This window comes from Physella acuta, unplaced genomic scaffold (assembly GCF_028476545.2).
Source record: "Physella acuta isolate Inbredline_101_S28 unplaced genomic scaffold, ASM2847654v3 ptg000505l, whole genome shotgun sequence".
Classification (NCBI taxonomy): domain Eukaryota; kingdom Metazoa; phylum Mollusca; class Gastropoda; family Physidae; genus Physella; species Physella acuta.
Window position 1 is genome coordinate 273561 of NW_026732024.1, and position 27645 is coordinate 301205.

General features: G+C 37.1%; 2 protein-coding genes across 4 annotated transcripts in view; both read right to left on the bottom strand.

Moving 5' to 3' along the window:
- The window catches only part of LOC131944718 (advillin), a 37682-nt gene extending 16644 nt beyond the window's left edge, over window positions 1-21038 (bottom strand). The window contains exons 1-3 of one of the 3 annotated variants that reach the window (XM_059305509.1): window positions 20870-21038; window positions 1522-1601; window positions 796-870 (exon numbers count right to left, since the gene is read on the bottom strand). In XM_059305509.1, the coding sequence (XP_059161492.1) occupies window positions 796-870; window positions 1522-1593 (147 nt within the window). In that variant the 5' untranslated portion in view covers window positions 1594-1601; window positions 20870-21038. Of the gene's footprint in view, window positions 1-795; window positions 871-1521; window positions 1602-11810; window positions 11840-20869 lie in introns of those variants that run through there. The other 2 variants (XM_059305511.1, XM_059305510.1) reach the window with 2 other exon arrangements.
- Window positions 21039-22851: 1813 nt separating this feature from the next.
- Window positions 22852-25819, bottom strand: LOC131944717 (polypeptide N-acetylgalactosaminyltransferase 5-like). The gene is made up of 6 exons (XM_059305508.1): window positions 25712-25819; window positions 24529-24714; window positions 24006-24140; window positions 23742-23834; window positions 23468-23623; window positions 22852-23048 (listed from the first exon to the last, which is right to left on the bottom strand). Exons 1-6 carry the CDS (start codon window positions 25817-25819, stop codon window positions 22872-22874), a joined length of 855 nt encoding a protein of 284 aa, XP_059161491.1. The 3' UTR covers window positions 22852-22871.
- Window positions 25820-27645: the final 1826 nt, after the last annotated feature.

The following is a 27645-nucleotide window of genomic DNA, read 5'->3' on the forward strand; positions in this document are numbered from 1 at the left end:
CAACATTGACAATTGATCTCAAATAATATTTAACAGATTGGTGCATCTACAGTAGGCTGTGGTTAAATAAACACAACAGTCATAGACCTAAATATAAAAATGTTTTGTTTTATGGCTATTTAAGCTCAGATCACAATCTGATTTTTTTAATAATTATACTAAACACACACATGAAACCATTAAGGTTTTACTTCAAGAGCAGACAACCTTTGATACCATGACTGCACCACGAGAATGAAGTGGCTGTCAAGAACTGGTACATTTACCATTACTCAACATGTCATGGGGGTTGGTTAATGCTCACACCCCTACACCTCCCCCACCCCTGAAGCTAGAAACTTGATGCAAACAATTTACTAATCAGTACATTATGATCTGTTTTATTGTTCATTCCCTGCTTTAAATGAAAATAGTGAATACAAAAGGACTTTTGTTTTACACAAAACTTATGTAAAGAGCACTCTGCTCATTTATACATTTTTTTCTAATTCAAAAAATCACAGAAGTTGTTTTTGTTTTGGCAGTCTTTCAGTTTTATTGTATTAATTCAATCATTTAATGCTCCACAAATGTTCATTGTTGAATGATTTTCTAAAATCTACATTCAAATTAAATTGAAATCAAATAAACATACAATTTATATTTAGTAAATCTAGTTTGAAATACCAAAGCTAAATGTTTCTTAAGTTACCAAAATCTCTGTCTTCAAAACCTGGACCTAAAGGAGTAAATCTAGATGTCAACATTTACTACAGTTTAAACAGTAGAAAAAAATGAATGTAAACATCAACTTACAGATAACACAATGTATGAGTCACCTCTGAAGAATTCACCAAAAAACTCTTTTGCTATTGGAACAACCTGCATATTCTGAAAAACAGGAAAAAAAAACACTACAAGAAACTGCATTCCATAAAGCAATCAAAACATCAATAGGACATTGATTTATCATACCACTTGAGTGATTACTGTAGAAATGTAGCATTGATTTATATTTTATAATAGTTTTTGTAAATACAATGATCTCATTTGTGGCTTCCATTTTTTTTTCTTTAAAAATCTCTTGTCATTTTTCTTTTACATATAAACACAATACAATAAAAATAGGTATAGAAGAAATTATCATGCGCTTAATAGTAAAATAGGTGTTTCATCTGTTAAGTAACAAAATAGGTAGGCATAAATTATACGCTTAGAAATAATAAAACATGTAGACTATACCATCTTGATAGGAATGAATGAAAACAAGTTTTCAGCCTAAAAAATTAAAGACAATAAATATTTTTAGAGTGGTCTTGAAGAACTGAAGACAGCAGGGATGTCTTGGGAGACTGCAAAATCAACAGCTGGAGACCGGACAAGATGAAAGGTTATGGTTGAGGCTCTATGCTCCACAAGGAGTAAAGAGGATTAAGTCAAGTCGTCATACATGTTTTTACCCAGGGTCTACATCTGCACACAAATCTGTTAAGGAATAAAACCGGTATAATTTCTATGAAGTTCTATAACAGGTGTACCAACCTCTATCCTCCAGGTGTAGAAGCCAGACCTCTTGGGGTCCACCCTACTGAAGGCGGGATCTAAACGGCTCATGGTAGAATCTATAAGAATAGGAATAGGAATTACAATACTGATATGGTAGAATCTTTAAGAACAGGAGTGGGAATAGGGCTGGTAAGTAGGTCACCAACCAGCTCTATGGCTCATGCAGGTTTTATTGAGCCGTAGAACTGGTTGGTGACCTACTTACCAGCCCTATTATTACAGTAAGAAAGTTTTAAAATAGAGAAGGTCTTGTTTCCTTGTCTACTTGCTTTCCCGGTAAAAAAAATTAATATTACTTCTGTATGAATAAATAAATTAATTCTTTAATCCATGAGTTAAATTTTTTAACTCATTTGGAAAAAAAGGTAATTTGTAGTTGTTCTTTAACAACATATTGAGAAATATATGAAATAAGGATTAAATTTGGAAAATAACACTATGTAGCAATATTGCTAAAACATGCAATGATGGCATAAAAATATTTTTAAAAAGGAAATCAAGATCATAATATAATAAACCCTATATCCTCTAAAATATTTGTAAAAGAAATACATAGCCTTGTGTGTGTGTGTTTGTGAAATCAATTGTTTTGTGTGTTAACTAAGCTTAACCTTAACCTCAAGGTTAAGGTTAAGCTTGGGGCTAGGCTTTACATTTACAACTAGTTTCTATAATATACTCAATAGATAGTAACCGTTAAACTTGATCAACTAAAACAGTCCTGAGAGTTTTATAAACACAAATAACTGTTATAATTAAAGAAAAAAAAAACTTAGTATCTTTCTGTATGAAAATTCTTTAACGTAAGCGATAATTAATTTTAAAAATTACACCGGGTTATCCCCCTTCCCTCCCCCTCCTCACTCCATGTGTCTCTAATCCCTAAACGTTGACCCGGCGTCAGACGGTGATACATTAAAATGACCTCCGTGTTTAATTTACCCGCGTAACTCGTGTGCATCACGTTCGCACCTATCTGTCACTACGACCTTTGATGCGGCCACAGCACTTTGAGACGCCCATCAGACGAGAGGTCATTTTTGTCAAGACGGCGGCGTCCCGGCCGACACCTAAATGACGTACGGTGTCGTGCCGTAGCCGTGTAGGAGGGGAGGGGGAGGAGATAGAGGGTGTCTCAAGGAGAGGCAATCGCGAAGACTAGACAGCCATTGCAGTGCTATTTTTAGATCAATTATCGCGTGGTCAACAATTTACTACACAGCCGAGCACAATGTGAAGATGAACAACTAAACCTTCTTTGGTCATTAAGATCGCCGCCCCTTCCTCTATTCGCCAATTTTATCGGAAATTACGCTTTCTCCAATTTCCGGATTTCCGACAAAAATTGTTCATAGTTTAAAATTAAATTTATTGCTCCATTAGGATTTAGGAGCCGGCCATATTGACCTTACGAGGTCACGCACTTAGGGTTTATTCTGGTTTTTTTGTGTGAGCTACATGAGATAATGGGAGTTTGGATGAAACATTTTTTTTGCATTTAAAATAATGATGAACACTTTTTGGTCTGTGCTCAGCCAAACAAGGCTGTAGTTATTAGCAGTGTTTCTTCCAGACTTTTTCTCCGGGGGGGGGGAGAAGGAGAGACTTGCAATTATCGGGGGGAGGGTGGTCACTGTTAAAAGTATATATTTATATATTTTATATATAAATTCGATTTTGTTTGCGGGGGCGGTAGACTTTCTGCGGGGGGAGGGGGGCTATTGCCTGGAAGAAACTCTGGTTATTATATCTATAATTTCGAGAAGACGAATGTGTGTGTACGTGTGTGTGTGTATGTGTGGCTTTAAAACTCGATGTAATTAGTTCTGGTGTTGAAAATCATATCCCTGACGAAAAGTTTAGCATATGTGTTAATTGTGGATTACCTGCGTTATAAGGCGCTTAAAAATTCCGCGTGGAAGTCGTAAATTTGACGAGTATGTTTCCGGCATGAGGGAGCGTAGCCTAGTGGCAAAAGTTGACGACAAGCACATTCATACATTGCTACCTTGCTACCAGATTCCAGTCTACTAGCTTGCTTGTCACGCGACCATTCTTAATTTTAGGACAAACACATGCATTGTGAACCCTGAACAGCAATCTGGCTTGGAACTTAATCCGTTTTTAGTTCTTAAGCTAACAATTAAAAAAAAAATTAAAACAAAACGCACCACTGGTGGTGATCACGTTATCATGTAGACATCAGTGTTTCTTCCAGAATTTTTTCTCTGGGGTGGGGGGGGGGGCGGTCTACATTTTCCGGGGTGGGGGCGGACCTAGTAAAAGTATATGTTTACTATATAAATTCCATCTCGTTCGGGGGGGGGGGGGGGGGGCGGGGGGCCGGTAGACTCTACCCCGAAGAGATGCCTGGAAGAAACTCGAGTAGACATAGATCTACCTAGAATGTGGAGACATGCGGTTCTTTGATTTAAATGGGGATTAGCTATTACTGTCAAGATATAGCCTATTATTTCATAATATTATTATGTACACGTACATTTTTTTTCAGACGACGGAGTCAGGGAGACTTAACTATCAATGATACTTCAAAAGTCGACAATCTTTTTGTCTAAATATATATTTTTTAGAACTAGATTCGATCCCGAGAATTTATTTAGCACTGGCACGCTGGAGTAGCACACGACGCTAGGAGGTCTACATTACTTCTGATACTTCAGATTTTAGAGCCTACGTTAAATCATACAGGTCTTTGTATTTCGATGTACTCATCGGGTTTAAGTGTTGGCCTAATGCTGTTGCAATTCTATAGAAACACTAAAAACCCACTTTATAGGCTAAATGGTTAATAAACCGTTCAGTTTTTGAGATGACTTAAAGTCAGTGTTTCTTCCAGACATCATTTTTCTCCGGGGGGCACTTGAAATTTTCGGGGGGGGGGGGGCACTGTTAAAAGTATATATATTTTTTCATAAAATCCATTTCGTTCGTGGGGGGGGGGGGGGCACACACACACACACGAAGAGATGCCTGGATGAAACTCTGCTTGAAGTTATATCAAACAGCTCCTAGTAGTTGGAAACATTATAATCCTCTATCTGGCGTCAGTAATAACATTTAAGCAATTTTCTGTCCATCCGATAAACAAAGGGTTAACGCGGAAACGCCGATATAATCAAGATAAAAATTTAATCGATTTTTTTTTTTTAAAGACGATCTTTTTAGTGTGTGAGGCGTCTTCGGACTAAAGCATGATTTTTACAATGAGTTTTAAGTGTAAGAAATCTTTGCATGCAAAATTGCATACAGGATGTTTCAAAATAAATTTTTAAAAGTTTTTCTAAAGGGGCTTTTGTTTGAAACGATTCATGCATCGTCACCTTCAATTTACATGCTACAAAAAGGGCAAAGCATGGAAAGAAAAATCAATACCCCCCACAGATGTTTCGCGTGTAAAAGCTTTTTTGGCGTCTTAAAGTAGGTCGTTTAAACTGGGTTAAAATAACTGGGAAAGGGGGAGAGTCCCTATTTTTAGCTAAGATTGCCTATGGAGTGTGGGGGAGGGGTCCTTTTAGATGGGTGTCTCCTAAATTCGACTCCTCTTTCACCACTACCCCCGTAGGGTCGGGTCCGGTCGGTACCAGGGTGACAGTGCATGGAAGAAGCACGCGTTGAATCAATACAGCATTCCCATCGTCCTTTTATCCACGAGCGGTGAATTGTGGGACGTGCGATAATACGACGGGCTAAGGGAAATTGTAGACTACCGGAAATTTAGATGTCCGCGGCTTCTGTTGACACTAGACTTCAGGCATGTGGGAAACATGTTCAATCAACACACCTATGTGAAACAGGTTAAGCTATTACACCTATGAGAAACAGGTGAATTCAACATACGTGTGTGAAATATATTCACTTATCACTAGCAATGTGGGAAACAGGTTCGATCAACACACGTATGTGAAACAGGTTAAGCTAACACACCTACCTATGAGAAACAGGTGAATTCAACATACGTGTGTGAAATAGATTCACTTATCACTAGGCATGTGGAAAACAGGTTCAATCAACACACCTATGTGAAACAGGTTAAGCTATCACACCTATGAGAAACAGGTGAATTCAACATACGTGTGTGAAATAGATTCAGTTATCACTAGCAATGTGGGAAACATGTTCGATCAACACACGTATGTGAAACAGGTTAAGTTGTCAGACTATCACACGAATGTCAAACAGGTTTATTCAACATACATATGTGTAACAGGTTCTGTCCATACACATATGTAAAACACGGGTCAGACAAGACTTACTATGTGATGCATATATGTGTGCAATGTTTGTTTCAGGCATCACTTCGGGGGGGGGGGGGCTCTGCCCCCCAAAGAAAGTCTACCTCCTCCCCCCGAATGAAATGGAATTTATATAGACAATATATACTTTTAACTGTGTCCACCCCCCACCCCCGGAAATTTTAGTCCCCCCCCCCGGATGTGAATGATGGCCATTTGAACGACAACATAATTACTACAAAACAAATAGACTAAAAAAGAATAAGGGGAAAATGTTATCAACAAATATTCACACATACACATCTTATTATTTTGTCCACTATTTAATTTAGTTTCTTGCACAAGAACTAATTGAAATTAGTTGTAGCCTTTCCCTTTCAGAACTATTTGTTAAGGAAACGAGATTGTCAAGTTAAAAGTAAATATAAAACAAATATGTTTAGTTATCTTGCATGTGTGTACATTATGTAGTTTTAGTTATGGATAAACAAGGTGAAATTCACTGTGTATGGCGATACTAGATACAAGGCACCAAAATATGCGTAACGAATAGATCTGTTTAACACGCCAAATTATAAATTATCATAACAACAACTATGCTAAAACACGAACTTATTTACAAACGGTAAACACCGGCTACGTTGAAAGTAAAGCGCAATTGAAAATATTCAAAATAAGATATGTTTATTACTTATTAATTAAAATACGGGCGGACGGATAGAGAGATGGGCATGTAGACAGAGACTGACAAACAGATTGACACATAGTGACAGAATGACAGGCAGATAGGCTAAACTGACAGAGTACTTACTGTGGAATCAAGCTGTAAGAAATAATCCAAAAAAATACTCGTTAGATTTTTCTCTAAGCCAATGTGGCAGACAATACTTTGATTTATGAAAATCGAGCCAAACTTAAAATTCATTTGGCTTTCACCAGTGGTAGCTAGTGTCCAAAGGCGACGCTCTTAATACTAAATAGTCAATGAACTGGCCACAGCAAACTAGAGGTCTAGTACTAGACGGGAAGGGGTGGGACGAAGCGTGGACTAATTCGCTGGACAAATAGGTCCGCGGATGTTTAAGATGCCACGATAAACGTGACCACCTAGGTCGGGAAACTGTTTACTTGGTGACGTGAAGCAGGGGAAAGAACTAGGAAGGCAGGCGGTGTTGTTCCTAGCAGTCAATTTGTAAACCAACAGTGTTGATGTTCATTCATTATAGTTTGGCCTATTTGTTTACGCGGTGATTTTTTAAACCCATTGATGAGTATGTGGGCTATTGTTTACAAACATGTTTTACGATCACGATGCTGCACGACTTTTGGTACACTCGCTCGCTAGGCGGTGACGTAATAGTTTATGATGTATGTGTAATAGGTATAATTAACTTTAGTGCTAGTCCTAATCTTAACACAAACCCAAATTGAGGTGCCGTTATAGGGTATGTGTGATAGAAAACTACCGAAAATGAACAAGTCATATTGTGGTTAAGTAGTAAAGCAAAGAAGGAAAGAAAAAAAAACAACTAAAGCTACCCTGAAGGGCTTACAAGACTCATTTGTGAGGGGGGGGGGGGGGTTAGAGGAAGAGGGGAGAAGCGTTGACCAGTTGCTCACCACCAGTGGACATCTGTACAATAATCTATATTATAATAACTCGTGTGTGAGCAGTATATTTTGTTCTTAGCCTAACGAAGTTTGAATTTGATAGGCTATTGTCTTAATATAGGGTAGGCTACATAGGAAAGTCTTAAAGCTGATTCAATCTTATACAGCTAATTATTTTAAAATCAGTTGATGTTGCCAAAATATTCTTCTCCCCCCCCCCCCCCCCCCCCCCCCCACGGGACACAAAAAGTACTGGAGCAAACAAGTTCACCTGCTGTGGTCACCGAGCTCTGCCTGCGATAATACGGTGTAAGATTTCAATGGTCAACACCCCACGTCGTGCTACAGTGGGCAGAGTTAATCAATCGACAAAGGGGGATAAGCCCCGGCCAAGTTAGACAACTGATACGTTCGCTTGGGAAAATCGTGACGGATACACCCAGGCGATAGGACCCGGATCAAACGAACGGTAACTCGCGTCGATTATTTCCCTTGGTTTATTTTCTAGGTTGTTAGGTTGGGGATGACGAGATGCGCCGTCTTTAATTAATTGTTAGAGCTTGTAAAATCACCAGACCGGGTCTAATTAATTGCAAGTCAAGGGGACTCTGTGTGAGCAAATCTATGTGACGGTTAGACAGATATACACAAGAGGGAGGGCGTGATAACCTGACATCAACAAGCGTATTAGGGGTGGGGGGGGGCAGCTTGATATTGTTAACATTTATTAGCTGTGGAAAATCAATAACCATTGAAAATTATAATCGTGAAATAAATGTATATGATTAAATACACTCAATACGCCCAGGGAGTATATGAATGAATGTTATTCAACTAACATACATAAGCGATTGATTACTTAAATTCTACCCAGCTTAAGTGTTTGCAAGATATCGATGTCCTGTGATATGGTTTACAGCTGTTACTGTTCTACTTGCAACGATCCACTTAGCCAGTAAGTAATCATGTTGACTCGCTATCTAACCGTTTCGTTGAAGCATTTCTTACTTTACTATAGCACACATCAACTCTCATTGATAAAGACAAGACACCTTTTTTGGCAAAATACCTCAACATTTTTAATAACTGATTCCACGGTGTGTGATGTTATAAGGCGATTACTAATTATAGGCAACAAAAATGCCATGTAAACTCACTTCAATGTTAAAGCTGTCTTCAGTGACAGTGGTCTTCAGTGCAAAGGTAGCTGGGACCACTGAAGTATGGCAGTAAACAAAACTAGGAGCGGTTGTTTATTGTCCAGCTAAGTGAAGGAATTAACGTCTTTAGTTGGTAGGCTTGTAGGTAGGCGCAAGACGACAAAGGCAGGGAAGTCATTACTTCATAGGAGACTGACCCTGAAAGCATGAAGGAGGGGTGGGCAACTGAACCCTGAAACGTCGTTAGTACTAGATTTATATACCTGTATTTAAGTACAGAACGGGGTCCATTCATGAAAGAATTTACTGTTTAAGATATGCATCAGCTGATCTTTGTTTACAGTTTTATTAGGGCCCTAACGTCGTAAGGTACCAACAGCTCCAATACTCTCTACACCAAACATATATAGGCTGTATCTCATATTTACGACTAGCTCCAATCTCTGTGATCAAGTACACGACGGGCTATATACAGGACACAACATACTGTTATTTCAACAACATAGCAGCAGATTTTTGCCATGCTATTTTAATAGAGAATTTAAATATGACGAGGTACCAAACAGAAATCACTACACCAAACCAACAGAGCTTCTTCCATGCATCTCCCCCCGGGGGGGGGGGGGGGGGTGCATTGCCTCTTGGAGCACGTTCCCCCAAAGCATTAGTTGTATACCTGCTGTATACCTGCTCGCAATAAAAACCTAAGCCACCTTGTACACGTCTTTCAGAGAACCACGTACACTAAAAAAGTGTTGCATTTCACGATTTCGCTCCTTAGAGAGCATTTTGGTTTTGATAATGCTTGTCAATTATTTTGTTTTAAATTCGCAAATAAAAAACAAAAACTCAACAAACAGCAAGTTCAGTAAAACAACTGAAAAAAAAACTACTTTCAAAAACGTGCAGTCAAGTAAGGTCAGACTATGAACCGTTTCAGTTTCTTGCAGCCAAAAATTGAACAACAGGGGAACTGAAAGCGACAAAAATTGAACAGCAGGTGAACTGAAAGCGACAGTGAGAGACAGGTGAACTGAAAGCGACAGTGAGAGACAGGTGAGAGACAGGTGAAACCTAATCGTAACAGGCTCTACAGGGGCACGACCGGCGACACAACACTGATGTAACGGCTGAGGTAGCCGGCACGTACGTCGCGGTCTGCTAATGGAATAAGGACGCCATCTTGTTACTTCCGTTCTGTTCCTGTCGATACCCTTAACATACGTACTACAAGTTTGTAGGGTTGAAGATATAGGATGGGTTGATATTGATTTAACAAATTAACAGGGACAAAGGGTGACTACTCTTGCACAATGATGTGCATTACCTCATTTCCTGTTTTTTTTAAAAAATGCCGGCTGTTTAAATAAGCGGTGAGAAATAACCATTAACCAATATAAATAAATAATGTAATGTTCATATTTTAACAACTTAGCTTAATATTTGTACGCCTATTGGGTATAAAAAATATATTCAGGGTGCCATTTTCACACCAGAGAGTTGAACTATTCTAATTTTTAAAATCCCACCTTTGTCACTGGGGAAAATAGGCTACTTAAGCTTACCATTAGGCAACATTTTAAACAATGATATTGTGAAACTTGACACAGTTATATATTTATAATTTATACTAGTTTTGTTCCGCTAAACGGAACCATCAAGTCTTGAAATATTCGAGTCACTACTCTGTTCAAAAAATGACGGCAAACTACGAATGACAGTTTACACAATCTCCTCGCTTGTTGAGAAATTTACAAGTTAGCGGATTCTTCAACAAGAAGGGGGCGGGATATGTTTACTTTGTGGCGTAGCTTCACATCAAAGTCTTATATAGGCCGCCTATAAACTCATTTAGAAGGACGGACACTCAATTCAGCTGTGACGTAGGATCTATCCCATATTTTCATAAACGTAGGCCTAAAGAGGGTGACCGGGGACGGACCGCCCCCTTTGCTCACACGACCAGTGTTTCTTCCAGGCTTTTTTTCTCCGGGGGGGGGGGGGGGGCACTTGAAATTTTCGGTGGGGGGGGGTTAGACTTTCATCGGGGGGGGGGGGGGGCGGACACTGTTAAAAGTATATATTTTCTATATAAATTATATAAATTTCATTTCGTTCGAGGGGGGGGGGGGTAGAATTTTATCGGGGGGGGGGGGGGGGGGGGAGGGTGAAGAGATGCCTGGAAGAAACTCTGCACACTACTGGGTTTACTGAAATTGTGACTGAAAGTGAATTCTAAATATGACGTAGATGAAAAGCAATTAACTGTAACTAAAGAGAACACAATGCATGAAACTATCATAATCAGATATTTTATTTTGGATCTGATTATATAAATTATACAATAAGCATGTTTCTTTTATAAACATCATTTTTTTTAAATGCGCGTAAAACCGGATAAGGAAGTGCTTTTAGAAAATTATAATACCTTTACTAAAGAAGAACATAATTAAAACAATATTTCTAGAAGCACTGCGAAACATATAATGTTACAGCATGTATGAAAACAACAATAGTGTAGTAAGCCCGGACACAGCAGGTATTGTCACATACACACACACCCACACATACACCCACACATATACACACACGCACACGAAGCTTGTAGCCGTCCCAGACAGCCCCGTTAAGCCCAGCATATTTGTCCCTATTGTCACGCCATCTGCACCACAAGGGGGAGAAAACTCACGATTCTTGTCTGGTGAAATCCGCCCTAGCTCTCCGTGAAAACTGCGTTACAGATTCCCTTCCAACCATAACACCCCCCCCCCACCTCCAAGAAGAATGGGATCACCAAAAGTTTAATTAGAATTGCATTACGTTTGTATTTAAGTCAATAAACCTTAACCCTCTTTAACTTCAGTATACATTCGAGTTAATTAAATAATTAAGTGAATATAAGGAGTAATGTACAGCTATCTACAAAAATATAATTAGAAAAGCAATCAGTTTAAGAAATATTTGTACATAAATAGATACTTTCATGTAAGAAGTGTTCACTGGTATGTCAGCCAAAGTCTATAAAATTTCTGAATAACTTGAGATTTATGATGTTTCTTTCAAGAGGGTGGAAAAAATATAGGTGCATAACAAAAGGGAAACAACCTAGGATTAACGCCCTTGATTTATGAACAACAAAAACATGTTGAACGCATGTTCTATATATTGTGTAAAAGAAGACTGAAGGCGCCTTAAGTGTATAAAATCAACAGTCAAAGACATATGAGACAGTTAAACTTACTTATTGCTGAATGGGAAACTCCATACCAACTTGGCTACAATAAAATTTAACAGTTAATTAGCATATCTGTCTTTAAAAAAAAAAACGTTAAGACTATACATAGTGGTTTTATTTTTTTTTTTTTATACTGTTAAGGTCAGGGTTAGGATAACGGCCTTGACCAGGACAAGTTTAGCATTACTAGCCAAAACAGCTTAGATACAACCTACCGGCTTACTAATACCGAGGGCTTATATCCCCGTATATACATGATACACTGGTGTGGCTAAATGTTTAGTACTGAAAAAAAAAGGTTTTGAGAAAATATCAATGTAAAACAAGCTAAAGGTTATTTGAACGGCCATATCAAGAATTAACGTAGTAGTTACGTATAACTTAGTGCGATGTTGTTTACGCATATTTTATCGCTGTTATATTAACGGAGTTAAGTCTTCAGTCTGTATAGAAATAAAAGACGCTGTCTACTGTCTATGGGGGTATATCCAAGCCAAAGTTGTCAACACATTAGACGATTTATTTTTCCCTATCATCATCATCATTCCTGTGGACCCCTAAAAGAGCACAATGACGAAACCGAACCTCTCCATAAAGCTAAGTGATGCGGTGTGGTAGAGGGTGGGAATGAGAAGCCAAGTATATAGGCTAGATACAAGATGTATGCAGGATGGTAGGATGAGACGTTTGTCACGGGGGTAAAAAATACAGGCCATTTCACAGTAGTGATAGGCTATGTATGCAGAAAGTGTGCGGAATAAAAGCTGGAATTTTTTTTCAAGCAACTTAAATGGATGAAAGGATCGGTTAGTAGAGCTTACGACTAATAACTCGAAAGTCTCCCGTTCGGATCCCGGGCTCGAGTCTAAAGAAATAGGATATCCCCGAGTCCACTCAGCACTGATGGGTACTAAGCTCACATTAAGGAAACTAAGGCGACTGGAGATAGTGCCGACCACACTACCTTCCCCTTGTATGTCGAGGTAATTTAAACAGCTGAACTCAACTTCCCCATGTGTCTTGGGTACGAACAGGAAAAGATGATGAAGTGTACAATAATCAGCTTGATTATATCATGTCGTGATTTTCGTAAGAAAATATATGCATGCTGTATTTTCAGCGCGTGTAGTATTGTGCAACGGCGCCTTTCTAAACACTGCAGAGCACACATTTTACTGGTATATCCGCTTTTGTAATCTGATACAGAATAAACATTGTAAATTAGCCGGTTAAATTATTTGCAAAGCGATAAAGGGGTAATTTAAATAGGCGACGTTTTAATAGCGACATTAACATAGGCTTGTTTACACCGTCCTGACCCTAGCTTTAATCTCAGGCATGGCCCGAATCCTTGCCCTATTATTAGCGAAACCGGAAGGGGAAAAAAACAATTCAATAGGACACTGCCGGTGTTCAAAGAAGAATCCTTTCAACTAAGGACAAATTATATCTAGATCGGTGGTTCTTAACCTAGGTTCGATCGTACCCCAGGGGTTCGGTAAGTAAGTCTCAGAGGTTCGGCGGAAGTATAGACACACAAACAACTCATACGATTTGCAATCGGAGTTTGTCAGTGCAAACGATAAAACTATTAAGAAGGGTTCGGTGAATTCTCATATTAAACTGGTGGGATTCGGTGCCCCCAAAAAGGTTAAGAACCTTTGTCTAGATCTACCTCCTATTCAAGAAAGCGGATCTTCTAAAATTCAACTGTTTTAATTTAACACATATCATTTCGTTACAATGCATTGTAACACCTAAACTTTAATGTATCCAAGTTCTATTTTTATCCGCCGTGTAGTTAGCAAAGATGTGTATTCATGTTGCCTGTTCGCAACTCTACCTCGTCAAGCTCCTAAACAGGTTACATTACTTATCAAAAAAGAATTTCACTTTTTTAAAAAAAGACGCACATTCTCCCCGATAAAAAGGACTGGGAGTTTACGAATTACATAGGAAGTCTCAGGTCAAAAGTCAAAACCAACTTGCAACATCTTAGGGAAGGGGGTGGGGGAGGGAGGATGTTTACTTTATGACTAGTGTTAAAGTAAACTTCGCTAAAAGAAGATTGAGTTACCCGAGTACGCCCTAAATAGTCGCTATATATAGAACAAAAATACTAGTAAATGGGGTCATGTTAGGTTTTTCGTTGAGGCGTTAGTAAATATTTTTAAGGAAGAATGTATTGAAGAACGCTTAAAAGTACTTCAGTATTGACATAAACTACCCATCAATAGTAACAGCGCAGTCAACTCTTTGCATTCGTGCACGATTAAATGCCAATAGAACCTGCACTTAAAAATATGAATGAAGCCAAAATCAAGACCCATATGTAGTAGGTCGAGCCAACACAAGCAATTCTACGATGAGAAAAAAAAAACATGCTCACGTTAATATGTTCACATGAAGTAAAATATAATAACTATAAAACAAAGTGTTTTTGATAAAATGTAATTAAATAACTAAGTTTTTTCCCCCGCTGAGAACTCGGAGGGATACAAAAATTATAATGATAAAAGGTTTGTAAAAGCACTTAAGCGTAAATATTTACAAAGCCGCGTTTACAGTCAATATTCGATACATCGATAAAATGAGCTCTTTGCGCCGCATCCGTGTTTTAATGCATTGTAAAATAAAATCGATTTAGAGAGTTTTTGTCATCCACGAGTCCTTTCAAAAGCAAATAATTGGGCTGAATATTAATCCTTTCCATGCTCAACAGCAAGTTTTTATGAAGTGACTTGAATCGTACGCGTACGTCCGTGAATGACCGACGTTGTTGGAGGGATATGTCCGGTGTAACATTGATAGAAACGTGTAATGGATCATACGGCCGTGACATAGATCTAGTAGTACTCTGATTGGAATCCTTAATGAAAGTAAAATTAATGGGGGGGGGGGGGGGGGGCTGATAGATCTAGTGACATATCGACATTAGTCAGAAAACTGTGACTCGGGCAAAGTATGGTAACTGTATGGTAACTGTATGGTAACTGTAAGCAAAACACAGGAAGAAAATTGTAATGCAGAAGTAGAAAAAAAAAGTAATTAAAAATCGATTTTTATTGAACAGGTGCAACTTTAATTGAAGTAATCATTATCGTTATTAACGAGGTGAATTTTTGTTTATGTAAATGATTATTCAAAGACGGTTATTCAGAACAAATGAAAAAGTTGGAACTCAGCTTCACTGAAACAAAACAAAAATGAAGCTATTGAAAACATTCAGTGGACACACATACAAACGCACAAACACACCGATTACATGCACGACTGCTAGCTTGAAAGTGTCGAGTCTTTGAGTACACCCAGCTATAATGGATACCCTACACACATTAGGTGAATTGGGATATAACTGACCACACCATTCTTTTATATGATGGGGTGTAAAAAATAGAGGTCCACTAGATCTGGTCGATTGAACGGCAGACCCCAAAAAAAGGGTAGCTTTATATGGATTAAAATATGTAGGCTAGATAATTTAAACATTTTACGTTATTTTAACGAAACAGCGTTTTAAAAACCAAAGAAGAATTTATAAAAGAATCTAGGGATCAAGCCGTCTCTCTAGCCAAACAGGGTGGATCAAACCATGTAAAGCCAGAAAGATTTAAGACAACGATCTATCCTGATTAATAGCTACATGTATCATGGCGTGGTTGAGCTCAAGAGTACCAACCCGAAAGTCTCGATTTCAGTTGCTTGGTGTGAGACCTGAAACGCCCATGAGTTCATCCAGCTGTAATCGGTACCTGGCTCAAGGTGGGTAAAGCACGGACCGTTATTCTTTTAATAAGTAAGGGTAAAAACAAACATTAACTCATCTGCCATACGGCCCGTCAGGTTTGAAAGGGTACTTTAATTACACTTAAAACAGATAAAAATGTTTTGTAAGTTGATGCAGTAAACAAAAACAGCTACATTTAAACAATTTAACAGCAACAAAAGTAAAAAAAAAAAATAATTTAAAAAGCTAACGACGGGCTAATTATATAAAAAATTAAGGCTCAAATAAATAAAACTACAGAATATATTCGCTCGAGGGAACAATTCTTCAGATATAAAAATTTACCTTTACAATATACGAGCTGGAAAATCAGGATTGTTTTTATATCCGGCTAATATAACGCATCCAGTAATACAGCTAATGAAGTCGATTAATCCTGCTCTCTAAGAGACAATAAGCCGACAACAACTTTCAAAATTGCATTCTTCAGCCGTAGTTAAAATCGCTTTACATAAGCTTAATTTAATTTATAAAGCACACGACCAAAGGCCTGGAATGTTCGCAGTATATCAAGAATCAGGTTATAGTATTTCAGCAGACATTTATCAATGTCAAGACATGGTGAAAGAAAGCAGACCTGCAGACGGTATTAATGTTACACAAAAGAATATGGTGGCATTTATGGCGTGATCGCTCCAACGAAAGCTTTATCAACCGGAAATCACTTTTTTATTTTTTATACAGTAGTATCGGAGGACCCATTTTAAAAAAATTGCATACATTAACTTTAAATTATTCTCCTCGAACACGACACATGCATCCCCCTCCCCCAACTCTTTCCCGTATACAACCCAAACCTTTCCCGTGAACACAACAGCCTAAAGGACTAATACTAAGAGTTTTTTTTTTACACTTAAATATTAACTTGCATTAGGATTCTAGGGCTTATGTATTGTAATGAAAGCTGATATACTTTATTTATAGCGCTAAAAATAAAGCAATAGTTTTAGTTATGTTTATTAACGCTGGAATGTTTCGGTTTTTTTTTATAATGCAACCCGGGCTGTACCTTTATGTCTACATCCCTGAATAATGAGAAGTTTATTTATCTGACTGTACGTTTAAAATCCATTTTAAACTCAATGTTCCTCTGTCTTTTATATTTTATTTTATGACTGTTAAAAGGCGTTGATTAGTTACGGGGACTTAGCTAACAAGACAACTGAATGGCTCAGGGTTTATTTATCTGACGGTACGGTTAAAATCCATTTTAAAATCAATGTTTCTTTGTTTATTTTATGACTGATGGGACTGAAATCCATTTTACACTTAAATTCAAATATTTCTCGTTTTTCTCTATTATATTTTATGACTGTTAAAAGGCGTGGATTATTTACGCGGATTTAGCAATAAATCAAGCCCTTACATAAATAATCATTATCTCACATCCAACGTCATCGCACTACCCCCCGTCTCCTCTACCCACCGCCGGGAGTTTCCACAGTAAACCCGTTTGTCACTGGGTATGACGGCAACATGCCCCAGTGTCGATACGGCTCCGCCCCACAGGCACGGGTCACTGATTGGCATTGGTTATCTCCCTGCTCAACCGGTTCCAACAATACAATGTTTGACACACCAGAAAGGCTCGCATGGAGAGGGAGAGGGTGTGTCGGGGGGGGGGGAGATCTGGCTAAATACTTTCGAAAATTTCCCGCGTTGCTCATTTAGTACCATACGTAGTAGATAAAAAACGGATTAGTATTAAAGTTAGCATCGTGGTTCCATTCTTTGATAAATGACAACACGGATATGACGTAATATTGACTCCCCAACACGCGTGTTATGCAAGTTTTGGGCCCACTCTCATAGTGTTAATGATGAAAAAATTAAATGCTGATAGTTGAAGTTGAGTTGGGGTAACAATGAAATCGCACAAAAGCTTGGAGATTAGGGCTTTAAAACCTAAGCTAGGGCTGGGGGGTTAAGGCCCGTCCATCATATTGGGTGTTGGTAATAAACTCTTGTCAGTTTAAATCTTAAACCAAGCAGGGTTGAGGTTAAGACGTGTGCATTCTGAACTGAGTAGGCGGTTGGAAGTTAAGGTGTGACCGTCTTTCACGTCTCAATGGGGCGTAGAGCATGTCACATGTCTAAAAATACCCACCCCCATGTGTGAGAGACGTCATTTTTTTTCACGCCTCTGACTGTGCAGACTGTATGCCTAATATTCCTTTATTAGAACCAAAAAAATATGGTTTATTTACTACAATTTCCGTTCTATGTTAATGTGATATGACCCAAAACCTGACAGACAAAATCACCTCCTGCAAATGGCCAAATAGTGAAATTCTATGGAGTACTTTAGCCCCATTCCCACCCTCCCCTAAACGTTGCCTTTATACCTGTCTTTTAAAATAATCCAGAGGGTTGGATTAGAACAGAGACGGATTTTTAAAAAAAGGCCCAGGTGTAAGAACAATAATATAAAGGAGAGCTTACTCATTCATCTCCTAGATATATATGTACAGCTAAATTGAAACAGTTTAAATTTCATGAGATCACAAATGTGTCATAAAAGCTACTAGTTAGTTAAATTATATAATTATAAATAAATAAACATAGGGCCTATATATATATATATATATATATATATATATATATATATATATATATATATATATATATATATATATATATATATATATATATATATATATATATATATATATATATATATATATTCATTCATAACATCACCATAGGTAGTCTATGAAGGTATACACAGTTTAACCAAGACATATCTAATCTTTTGTTCTTATAAAGATATTATTAGGTTTTAGCAATAACAGAAGTAAGAGAAAAATAAAAGTGAACGATAAAACTGCTGATTGTTTGGATTAGGTTGTAACTGCTAATAAGTATAATTATAATAGCGATTAAATGATTGAATCTTCACCTTCTTGTCCTAAGTTTATAGTTTGGTTTTATGTTCTATTGTGATTCTGGTTAAACCCAGTCCTAATGGGTACCTGATTTATGTTGCATGAAGTAAATGCTGGGTATTGTAATGGAAACACAATGCCATCATATGACACATAAACAGTTCCGGCCTGGAATGGCTATATGACTAAATTAATGTAATGTTTAGTTTAGTCTTTAGGTAACACCTAACAACTGTATATATTGTATACAAATATCTTATTCAGACCATTTCATATCAATAAAGATAGGTCTAGTCTATTGATGGTTAGTGATAATTTGGGATTAAAAGTTCACTTTTGGAAATACCAGCAATTCTGACACGCTATTTAAAAAGACTTTTACCTAACAATAAACCCAATAGGCTCTAAATACTGGCAACATCCTAAATCTTTCAGCAAAGCTATTAACATTTTCAAAAGAAATTTTAAAATATTTTTAATTAAAAAAAAATCTTGAAGCTAGTAATACTTTTGGTTAGAAAATTTGGAATCTTTTTTCAAACACTGATCTGGCTTACATCAATAATTTTACAACATGTTTATAAGATAAAAGCTTGTTTTGGAATATCCCCTGATTGTAAACAGCTTCTTGTATCATAGTTGTATAGGTTAACAGTATATGAAAATTCATTGTTGTATTCTGTAGGCTTCATCAATAGTTTGCAAACCTTAATATAAATGTATATTATAAAATTTATAGATACGTAAATAAATATGCATGTATACAAACATAGAATGATAAAAGAATACAACATTGGAAAGTCTCTATGTTTAATAAGTTTAAACACACTGAAATGTTATGAAAAAAATTCAAAGTACATAGGACTGTTTTACATTGAAAATTAAATGCTTTTAACTTTTAATTACTTCCCATTTCAAAATGTCCAAGGGATACAACCTAAATCTATTTTATCAAAAGTTGTTAAAATAAAGAAAAACTCAATCCAAATAATATAAAAAAGTGGATCAATTCATAAAATACAGACAATAAAATTTGTATTTGATAGTTTGCCTTAATTTGATACTATATACATTTTGTAATTTTTTTAAAACTTTAGTTCAAATAGAAAACTAATATCGGTTATACATAATTAATTTCAAGTCAAGTTATACCAAAATTCTCGGGATTACTATTGAACATTGGGCTTTAAAACCATTTTTTAGTTTATTTTTTAAAAATGTATAGCTATTTTATTCAAAATTGGTTTGGTGTGGTCAAATAGATTGTTACAACTTACAACTTTTGAATAGCTATACAAAGTCCATGTAAGGAAGCTTAGCTTTCCTCCAGTCCAAGTAATAAATCTATTTTAATCTATGTCTCTCCCCGCCCCCTCCCTCTAAATAAAATGCTAGATCCACCAGTGTACATAGACCTATAGTGATCCCTCCCTGTAAATAATACATATCAAAAGGTGCACAGGTGAAATATTGTTTTAAAATACTTCAAGAATACTGGTAGCCCTAGTTGTAGTTTACCTGATGAGGTAAAATTAAAAAAAAAAAATTATGAGTAGGCCTATAACAGTGTATTTGATTACATTCATTCTTTTTTGCAGACTGTGTGTGTGTGTTAAAGTTTTGGTTTGAAAAAATAAAATATTCATTTGTAGATTACATTATATGTAGAACAGATTTTTATAAACTCATTTTATTTAAATAATAGATAATAACCCCCCCCCCCCCCAATCTATCTTTTCTCCAATTTCTATTGAAACGTCATATTTTTTTTCAAAAGAGTAAAATATCTTAATGTAATAAATAATATATATTCAAACCATTTTTTTTAAAGACCATCTTTAATGTAATCTGGTTACTTTGTTCAACAAAAAAAAATGAGAATGATAGATATTATATAATATCTAGATCTAGATCTACCTGTGGATAAAAACTCAACTCGACACCGTATCGTATTTGCAGGTGAGTTACGTCTGCTAAAATAGAAACTAACTAGATTTTATTTAATTGTTCAACAATCAGCCATTCACATTGTTTATTAATAATATCGGAATAATTGTTATTAATCCCGGTATGTCAAAATAGTAAAATGTTATGTAACTGTCACAATTGCAATGAAAGCATTCATTGATTTACAATGACTGGACTGTCAGAATATTCTCATCGACTCTGCCCGTTCGCGGTGCTACGGTACTGGTAAACAAGCTTAGTTATTTTTTTTATTTGATTCGCTATCGAAGTCAATTTTTTTAAAAGCACACTCGGTCAATAATTTTGCCCGATAATCATAGATCTACGATCGATTTACAAAACCAGTGTAGCTGTTAATACACAATACTTTCGTTAAATGCTAATTTCAGCAATAATTTAGAATAGATATACTTTTTTCAGCTTACCTTTGTACGGCAGCTATCCGATCTAGTCACAATCGTTTGTCGACACCGTAAAAATGTGTGTGACACAGTGTGGACGCGACGACCACTAGGTATGTGCAGATGCTAAATTTAGAATTTTCCCCATCTGCAACCGGTTTTTCAATATTTCTATTCTATGCTCAAACAGTTACGCCTGCGGTAAAATAGACGTGAAAAGGTCTAGAATTTTTATTTTATTTGAAAAGTGTGTTGGTTGCTGCTTTTTTTTAAAACTAGTATGTGTACGATACGAAATAATCTCATTTAAAATTTTAAAAACTAGATCTAGATTCTACTAAGGCTATACTTCATAGTCGGTATCACTTTAGTGTGTTAGAAAAAGAGAGATTTTCACTTTTGATTTCAAAGGTTAAAAATGTTAAAGAAAATAAATTGATAATCTGTTGTTGTCAACATCCGTGCAATTCGTATGCTTAATCTTTTGTTTTATCATCTTAGATACAAATATAGAAGAAATTAAAAATGTTGAGTATGTTAAATTAGCCCGTCAAAATGAGACATATAATTCAAAGGCAAGGTGAACTAACGCCTTATTTTTCCTTCTTTTTTTGTAATAAGAGTTAATTCCCTTTTTACGGAAGAAGACGACTCAAAACACAATATGAATTATCGGTCCTGAATTCTTCAAGTATAAAACTGAACAATGTGCTTAGATCAATCATTCTACTCAGTATTGTCAGAATGTGTTAGAGGAGGGTCTAATCTCACCGGGTGACACTTTTTAGTGGATAACACCATGGCTTAAACAGCATTTACTGCATAAACAATATTTGTTTTTTTGAGTTGAAGGAATTTGGCTACGCGAGTTACCTCGCATAGGGACGCCGAAGATTTAAAATAAAAATATTCTCTCAAATAAGGGGTCATCCATAAATGACGTCACGCTTTATTTGACGATTTTTACCCCACTCCGTCACTCGTCGTCACAAAAAGCCAGACCCCCCCCCCCCTAACAACCTACAACCCCCCCTCAAAATTGCAGTTGAATTTTTTTTAAAACATCGATATTTTTCTAAAATCTTGTCTAAACTATTAGTACTATTACAATTTATTAAAACAGTTATCTAAAACGCGAAATAACGTCTAAAATTCGTTTTCTAACATTGTTTTTTTATAATGCAAAAGTGTGACGTCGCAACATCGGACCCCCCCTCCCCCCTCCCCACACATCGTCACAAAATTACGGACCCCCCTCCCCCCTACGAGTGTGACGTCATTTATGGATGACCCCTAATCTGTAATTAATCCTTTACTTTAAAAACAACCATCTGTCTACAGTACATTTCAAACAATTAAAAAAGGTAAAAATGTCTTCCGCCCCCCCCCCCCCCCCGAAAATTCGAAGTGCCCCCCCCCCCCCCCCCGGGAAGTCTGGAAGAAACACTGCTGTCCCTGTTCAATGATAGAACTTAAAAATTAAGTTTTTGAACAAATTGTAGGCTAGTTGATTCCACCTACTCTTTAATACAAAATTATTTATAGCACAACTTGTGTTTTGTTTCACTGCAAACTACTATAATAATTCGCTTCGCTTAGTATATTTGACAAAATACTAGCAACTACTTTGATATAAATGAAGTTTTATTGTAGTTTATATGAAAGGGTAGTCTATGAAGAAGTTATATGGCGAATTAGGACGATGGGGAAGAAGGGGCAGTAAAATTCGTCGTATCTATTAAAATGTCCGGAATCCTTAGTTTGCTGTTACTACGTATATATATATATATATATATATATATATATATATATATATATATATATATATATATATATATATATATATATATATAAATAAATAAATATATATATATATATATGTATATATATATATATATATATATATATATATATATATATATATATATATATATCTGCAGAGGGCTTTTGAATATTGTTTATTTATATTAGATTTTTCCAGCTGTAGGGATGGGGGAGGTGGGGACACATTCAAGCGCCCCTGGTATCAGCCACCCCAGTCTATCTTGACGCCCCTTTTCTTGTGCAGTTCACGAAACGTGGACCGGGTCATCCAAAACCATTTCTGGTCGTCTGCGTCCGTGCACGGGGCGAGCGCCGGCCTTGACCTTTCGCGGCCAGCTTCCAGACACAAGCCGGTTTCACCGCTGACCAGTCGCTGTTCCTGAAATTCAAAGAAAAAATTCACACAGAACTAACATACACGTTTAGATCTTAACTACTGGTTTGTTGGTACAAGAACAATGCAAGCGCATGTTAATCGTAATCAAAAGCGAGGATCAAGTATATATACTTATATATATATATATATATATATATATATATATATATATATATATATATATATATATATATATATATATATATATATATATATATATATAATATATAATATATATATATAAATACACACACACACACACACACACACACACATATATATATATATATATATATATATATATATATATATATATATATATATATATATATATATATATATACACACACACAGTGGAATGAGTAAATCCTCTTCTCCCTCTAATTTAAGAGTAAGACTATCTTTGTGCTTTCTGATCTTACCCTGTCGTAAATCCATGTATTAAATGGCTTTGGGTTAGGTCTTCTTTTACTGAAGATCTCGACATCAAATTGGTGATTTGCTCCCACCGTGGCGGGGCCGACCCCCAGGGCTGTATCAATACACTCTACTGTCCCTCTGGGTCCTAGGCGCCAAATCTGTGTTGAATTATTCCACATAGTATGATACATCCGTCTCTCGTTATGGGGATCAAATTACGCGGGTATTAAGCCCTACTTAGTACTTATTGCAGGTGGATATAAATAGGTACTGTACCTCGAGAACATTAAATATAGAACAGTTTTCGAGTCGTGGAAATCTGTCATCGACAGCAGTTTGTAAGCACGTACGGCTTAATTTGTTCTCTATCTGAAAATAGTTACAACGCGAATCATTTAAGGTCATTGGTTGCTTCCCTTTTCCATAGTTTAAAAATGATTGAAAACATTAATATTAAAATTGTCTTAATAGTAGATGATGATAATAAGCCACTATTTGAACATAAATTTATAAAGATTTTTAAAAGTCTAAAACACTTACCAGCCCCAGGTAAAAACCACCGTCATCTATTTCCCACCAGAGTTCCGGATGAACGTTGTTCAAATACCACTCAAAGTTGTGGCATCCTAATGACTTGCGTATCTCTTTCCTCTCTGTAACGTCACCAATATCTGCCTTGAGAGAGAGTGCTGCCTTACAATACTTACATGTATGTGTAGGGTTCGCGCATATGAGTGTGTGAAGGGGGTGGGCGGGGGGACAGACTCTAATACATAACTATTTGACAAACTATGCCACTGTCTCAAAATTATCGGATTTCAATATCTGGAAAGTGTTAATTGTTTTTATTTATTCTTTTTAATTTACATAATAAAAAAAGTTCCGAATAGTTCTTTTGTGTGGTCATGTGTATATTTAGTGTTGTACGGAAGAGAGGGGTGTTCTAGATATAAAGTAAAGTTTTAAAACCGCTCCCCCTACCTACGCAACTAATTAGCACTATTTAAATATATTTCAGTTCCATTGTATTAATAATAAAAACCAACACAACGGAACACTTTACTATGTTGTATGCGATCCTTTCATAGAACGAGTGCTTGAACCTGTCCATCCACACCTCCGCTACCCGGATGGAATTCTTCACGGTGATCTCTTTTTTATTGGGGTACTGGACTGGCGATTTGTCCCGGAACATGTGGGCCACGTGAGAACATCTTGACCACTGCAGTGACCCGCCACACATCCACACCTGTGGGTTTTAAAAAGAGCACCAAACAAAAAGGTCAACAACATCTCTTTGGTCAAATCAACAATCACAACATTTAGTCAAAGATTCAGCCTTACAGAATGTGATGACGGTCAGCCCCTGAAATTTTTTCAAAACATGAAATTGTTGTTTTAAACCAGGGGTCTCCAAACTTTTCAGTCCGAGGGCCGCATTAACTATCGAATTTCAGTTCGGGGGCCAGTTTCTTCCAGGCATGTCTTTGATTTTTCTGGGCAAACTTTTTCAGCAATCACCAACAAACAATTTTCCTTGGACAAAAAGATCTCCGCGGGCCGGATGAGAGGACTTCGCGGGCCGCATCCAGCCCGCGGGCCGTAGTTTGGAGACCCCTGTTTTAAACGAAAATGATGAACATAATTTGGCCTGAGAAAATTATCAATCGCCGAAGAATGGGGAAAAACTGGGCACAATCTTATTGGTAAAGATATACGGAAATGCAATTGGAGATACATTGGATATACCTTGCGCAAACCAACTAGCAACATCACCAGACAGGTAGGATATTAGAATCTCAAGAAAAACAAGGAATGTAGCCGAAAAAAACTTGGAAAAAATCAGTTGTCAGTGAAGAACAAGCAGCCGGAATGTCGTGGACCTAACTTGGAGGAATCTCCCAAAAACTGAGTACGATTGAGAGGTGTCGTTGCGTCCCTGTGTTCCGTATATGGGTACACGGGAATGATGATGATATAATAACATATGACATAGTTGCTATTATTACTATCATAATCGTAAAATTAGGTACGAATTAGTACTAAAATAAAAACTCGAGATGTCGTACAATCCCCAACGTATGGCTTATGTACTAAATCATATATGTATTATACTATAATACATATGAAAGAGATCTCTATGTTTTTTCCGCCCCAATCGTAAAGTAGCGGGTCATAACCTCCTAGAGACAGAAACCATTTTCTCGAGATGTAAAATCTTCAACATAATATATTGTAGTATCTACCTTAAAAGAGATCTCAATGTTTTCTCCACCCCAGCCGTAAAGTAGCGGGTCATAACCTCCTAGAGACAGAAACCAGTTTCTCGAGATGGCGTACAATCCACCAGGCATAGTAGGCGACCTAATGCAAATATGATGAATACATAGTTACGTTTGAAGGCGAAATAGTTGGTCTTTAAAACAACTTCAATTCAAGACATCTGTTTCTATTCGATGGCGGTTCTTTCACTTTTGGTCCTTTTACCTAAATTTTAATCTCCGTTAATTTTCGTCGTTAAATATTAGTTCACACCTTTTTTTTTTTTATTTCTATAAAATGCTTTAGACCTACTAAACGAAGAGTTGTTTAACTTTGGAGTTGTCTCTCCTAGAAGAGTTGCTGTCCCCAGCTGTCGCGCTTCATCTGCCTGAAGGTGTGAACTCGGGACTTTTCGGTTTAGCTACATTTTGAAGTTAAACTTTTTAACTTTTTACAACCCCCTCCCTGTCGTCACACATCGTCACAATCGTCCGATCCCCCCAACCCCTCGATGTGAGACGTCACTTATTGAAGACCCCCCCCCCCCCCCCCCCCCCAACAGACAAGTACATTCCCAACTAACCTAAGGTAGAAGTCCTTGTTCCCGCGAGGGGCGGGCCTCATCATCCAGGTGAAGAGCAAGGTGTTGATGTCCAGCGAACCAACAGGTACATCGTCTGCGGCCAGCTCTACGGCAAACGTGTGTTTGTTGATGGTCTCGATCACAGGGAAGGTCACCGTTCGCGGGTTGGTTGTGATTGGGTGGATCAGCGGCTCTATCCAACCTGTAGGAGTGGGTGGGATTAAATAGACAAAAGCCGCTAACAAACATGCTGGGGAAATGGCTGGACTACACAGATCAAAGCCTATATCAGACTTACAGAAAATTAAAGGATTAAATAGACAAAAGCCGCTAACAAACGTACTGGAGAAATGGCTGGACTACACAGATCAAAGCCTATATCAGACTTACAGAAAATTAAAGGATTAAATAGACAAAAGCCGCTAACAAACGTACTGGAGAAATGGCTGGACTACACAGATCAAAGCCTATATCAGACTTACAGAAAATTAAAGGATTAAATAGACAAAAGCCGCTATCAAACATACTGGAGAAATGGCTGGACTACACAGATCAAAGCCTATATCAGAGTTACAGAAAATTAAAGGATTAAATAGACAAAAGCCGCTAACAAACATACTGGAGAAATCAAAGTCTCCATCAAACCTACCGGAAATTGCTTGATCTTATAGTTGAATTAGTCGATTGCATTGACTAATTTTTACTACATATACGTATTCGCTTCTTAAACAAGCTTAAAGTGCCGGTCTACAAATCAAAAAATTTATTTAAATAAAAAAATATATATTGAGTATATGGTTGTCGCAAAGAACGAAGAATTATTATTATGAGGGTTAAATTAGATTAAATCACCAAGGAAAGGGGAAAGTAGGTCTGCGAATGATATCTTGAAGAAGGACAGTAGACAGAGTTTCTTCCAGGCATCTGAAGAAAGTCTACCGCCCCCCCCCCCGAACGAAATTAAATTTATATAGAAAATATATACCTTTAACAGTGTCCACCCCCCCCCCCCCCCCGAATAAAGTCTACCCCCCCCCCCCCGAAAATTTCATGTGCCCCCCCCCCCCCCCCCCCCGAAGAAAAAAGTCTGGAATAAACACTGACAGTAGAAAAAGCGGTAAGGACTGCCGTGCTTACATTGGGTCAAACTATTAAAAGAGAACTGTCCAAAACCTAGTCCGGTGGAGAGGTGTGGCTGCAGCACTAGCTCCCCGGGGGGCCATAAAGGAAGAATAAAATCGCCAAGAGTGTCTAGCGGTCCATATGTTTGACAAAGACAATGGTCGCAAGAAAAAAAACCGAATATTGTGTAGAAAAGTTAAAGCGATTTAGTAA

What these genes read in the sequence shown, in the direction of transcription:
- LOC131944717 (XM_059305508.1), bottom strand. Translation starts at nt 25,819, where the DNA reads ATGCCTGGTGGATTGTACGCCATCTCGAGAAACTGGTTTCTGTCTCTA. An exon ending in AAAGGATCGCATACAACATA is followed by an intron (nt 24,141 to 24,528) that starts GTAAAGTGTTCC and finishes CTCTCTCTCAAG; the next exon opens with GCAGATATTGGTGACGTTAC. An exon ending in ATACATGGATTTACGACAGG is followed by an intron (nt 23,049 to 23,467) that starts GTAAGATCAGAA and finishes TTTGAATTTCAG; the next exon opens with GAACAGCGACTGGTCAGCGG.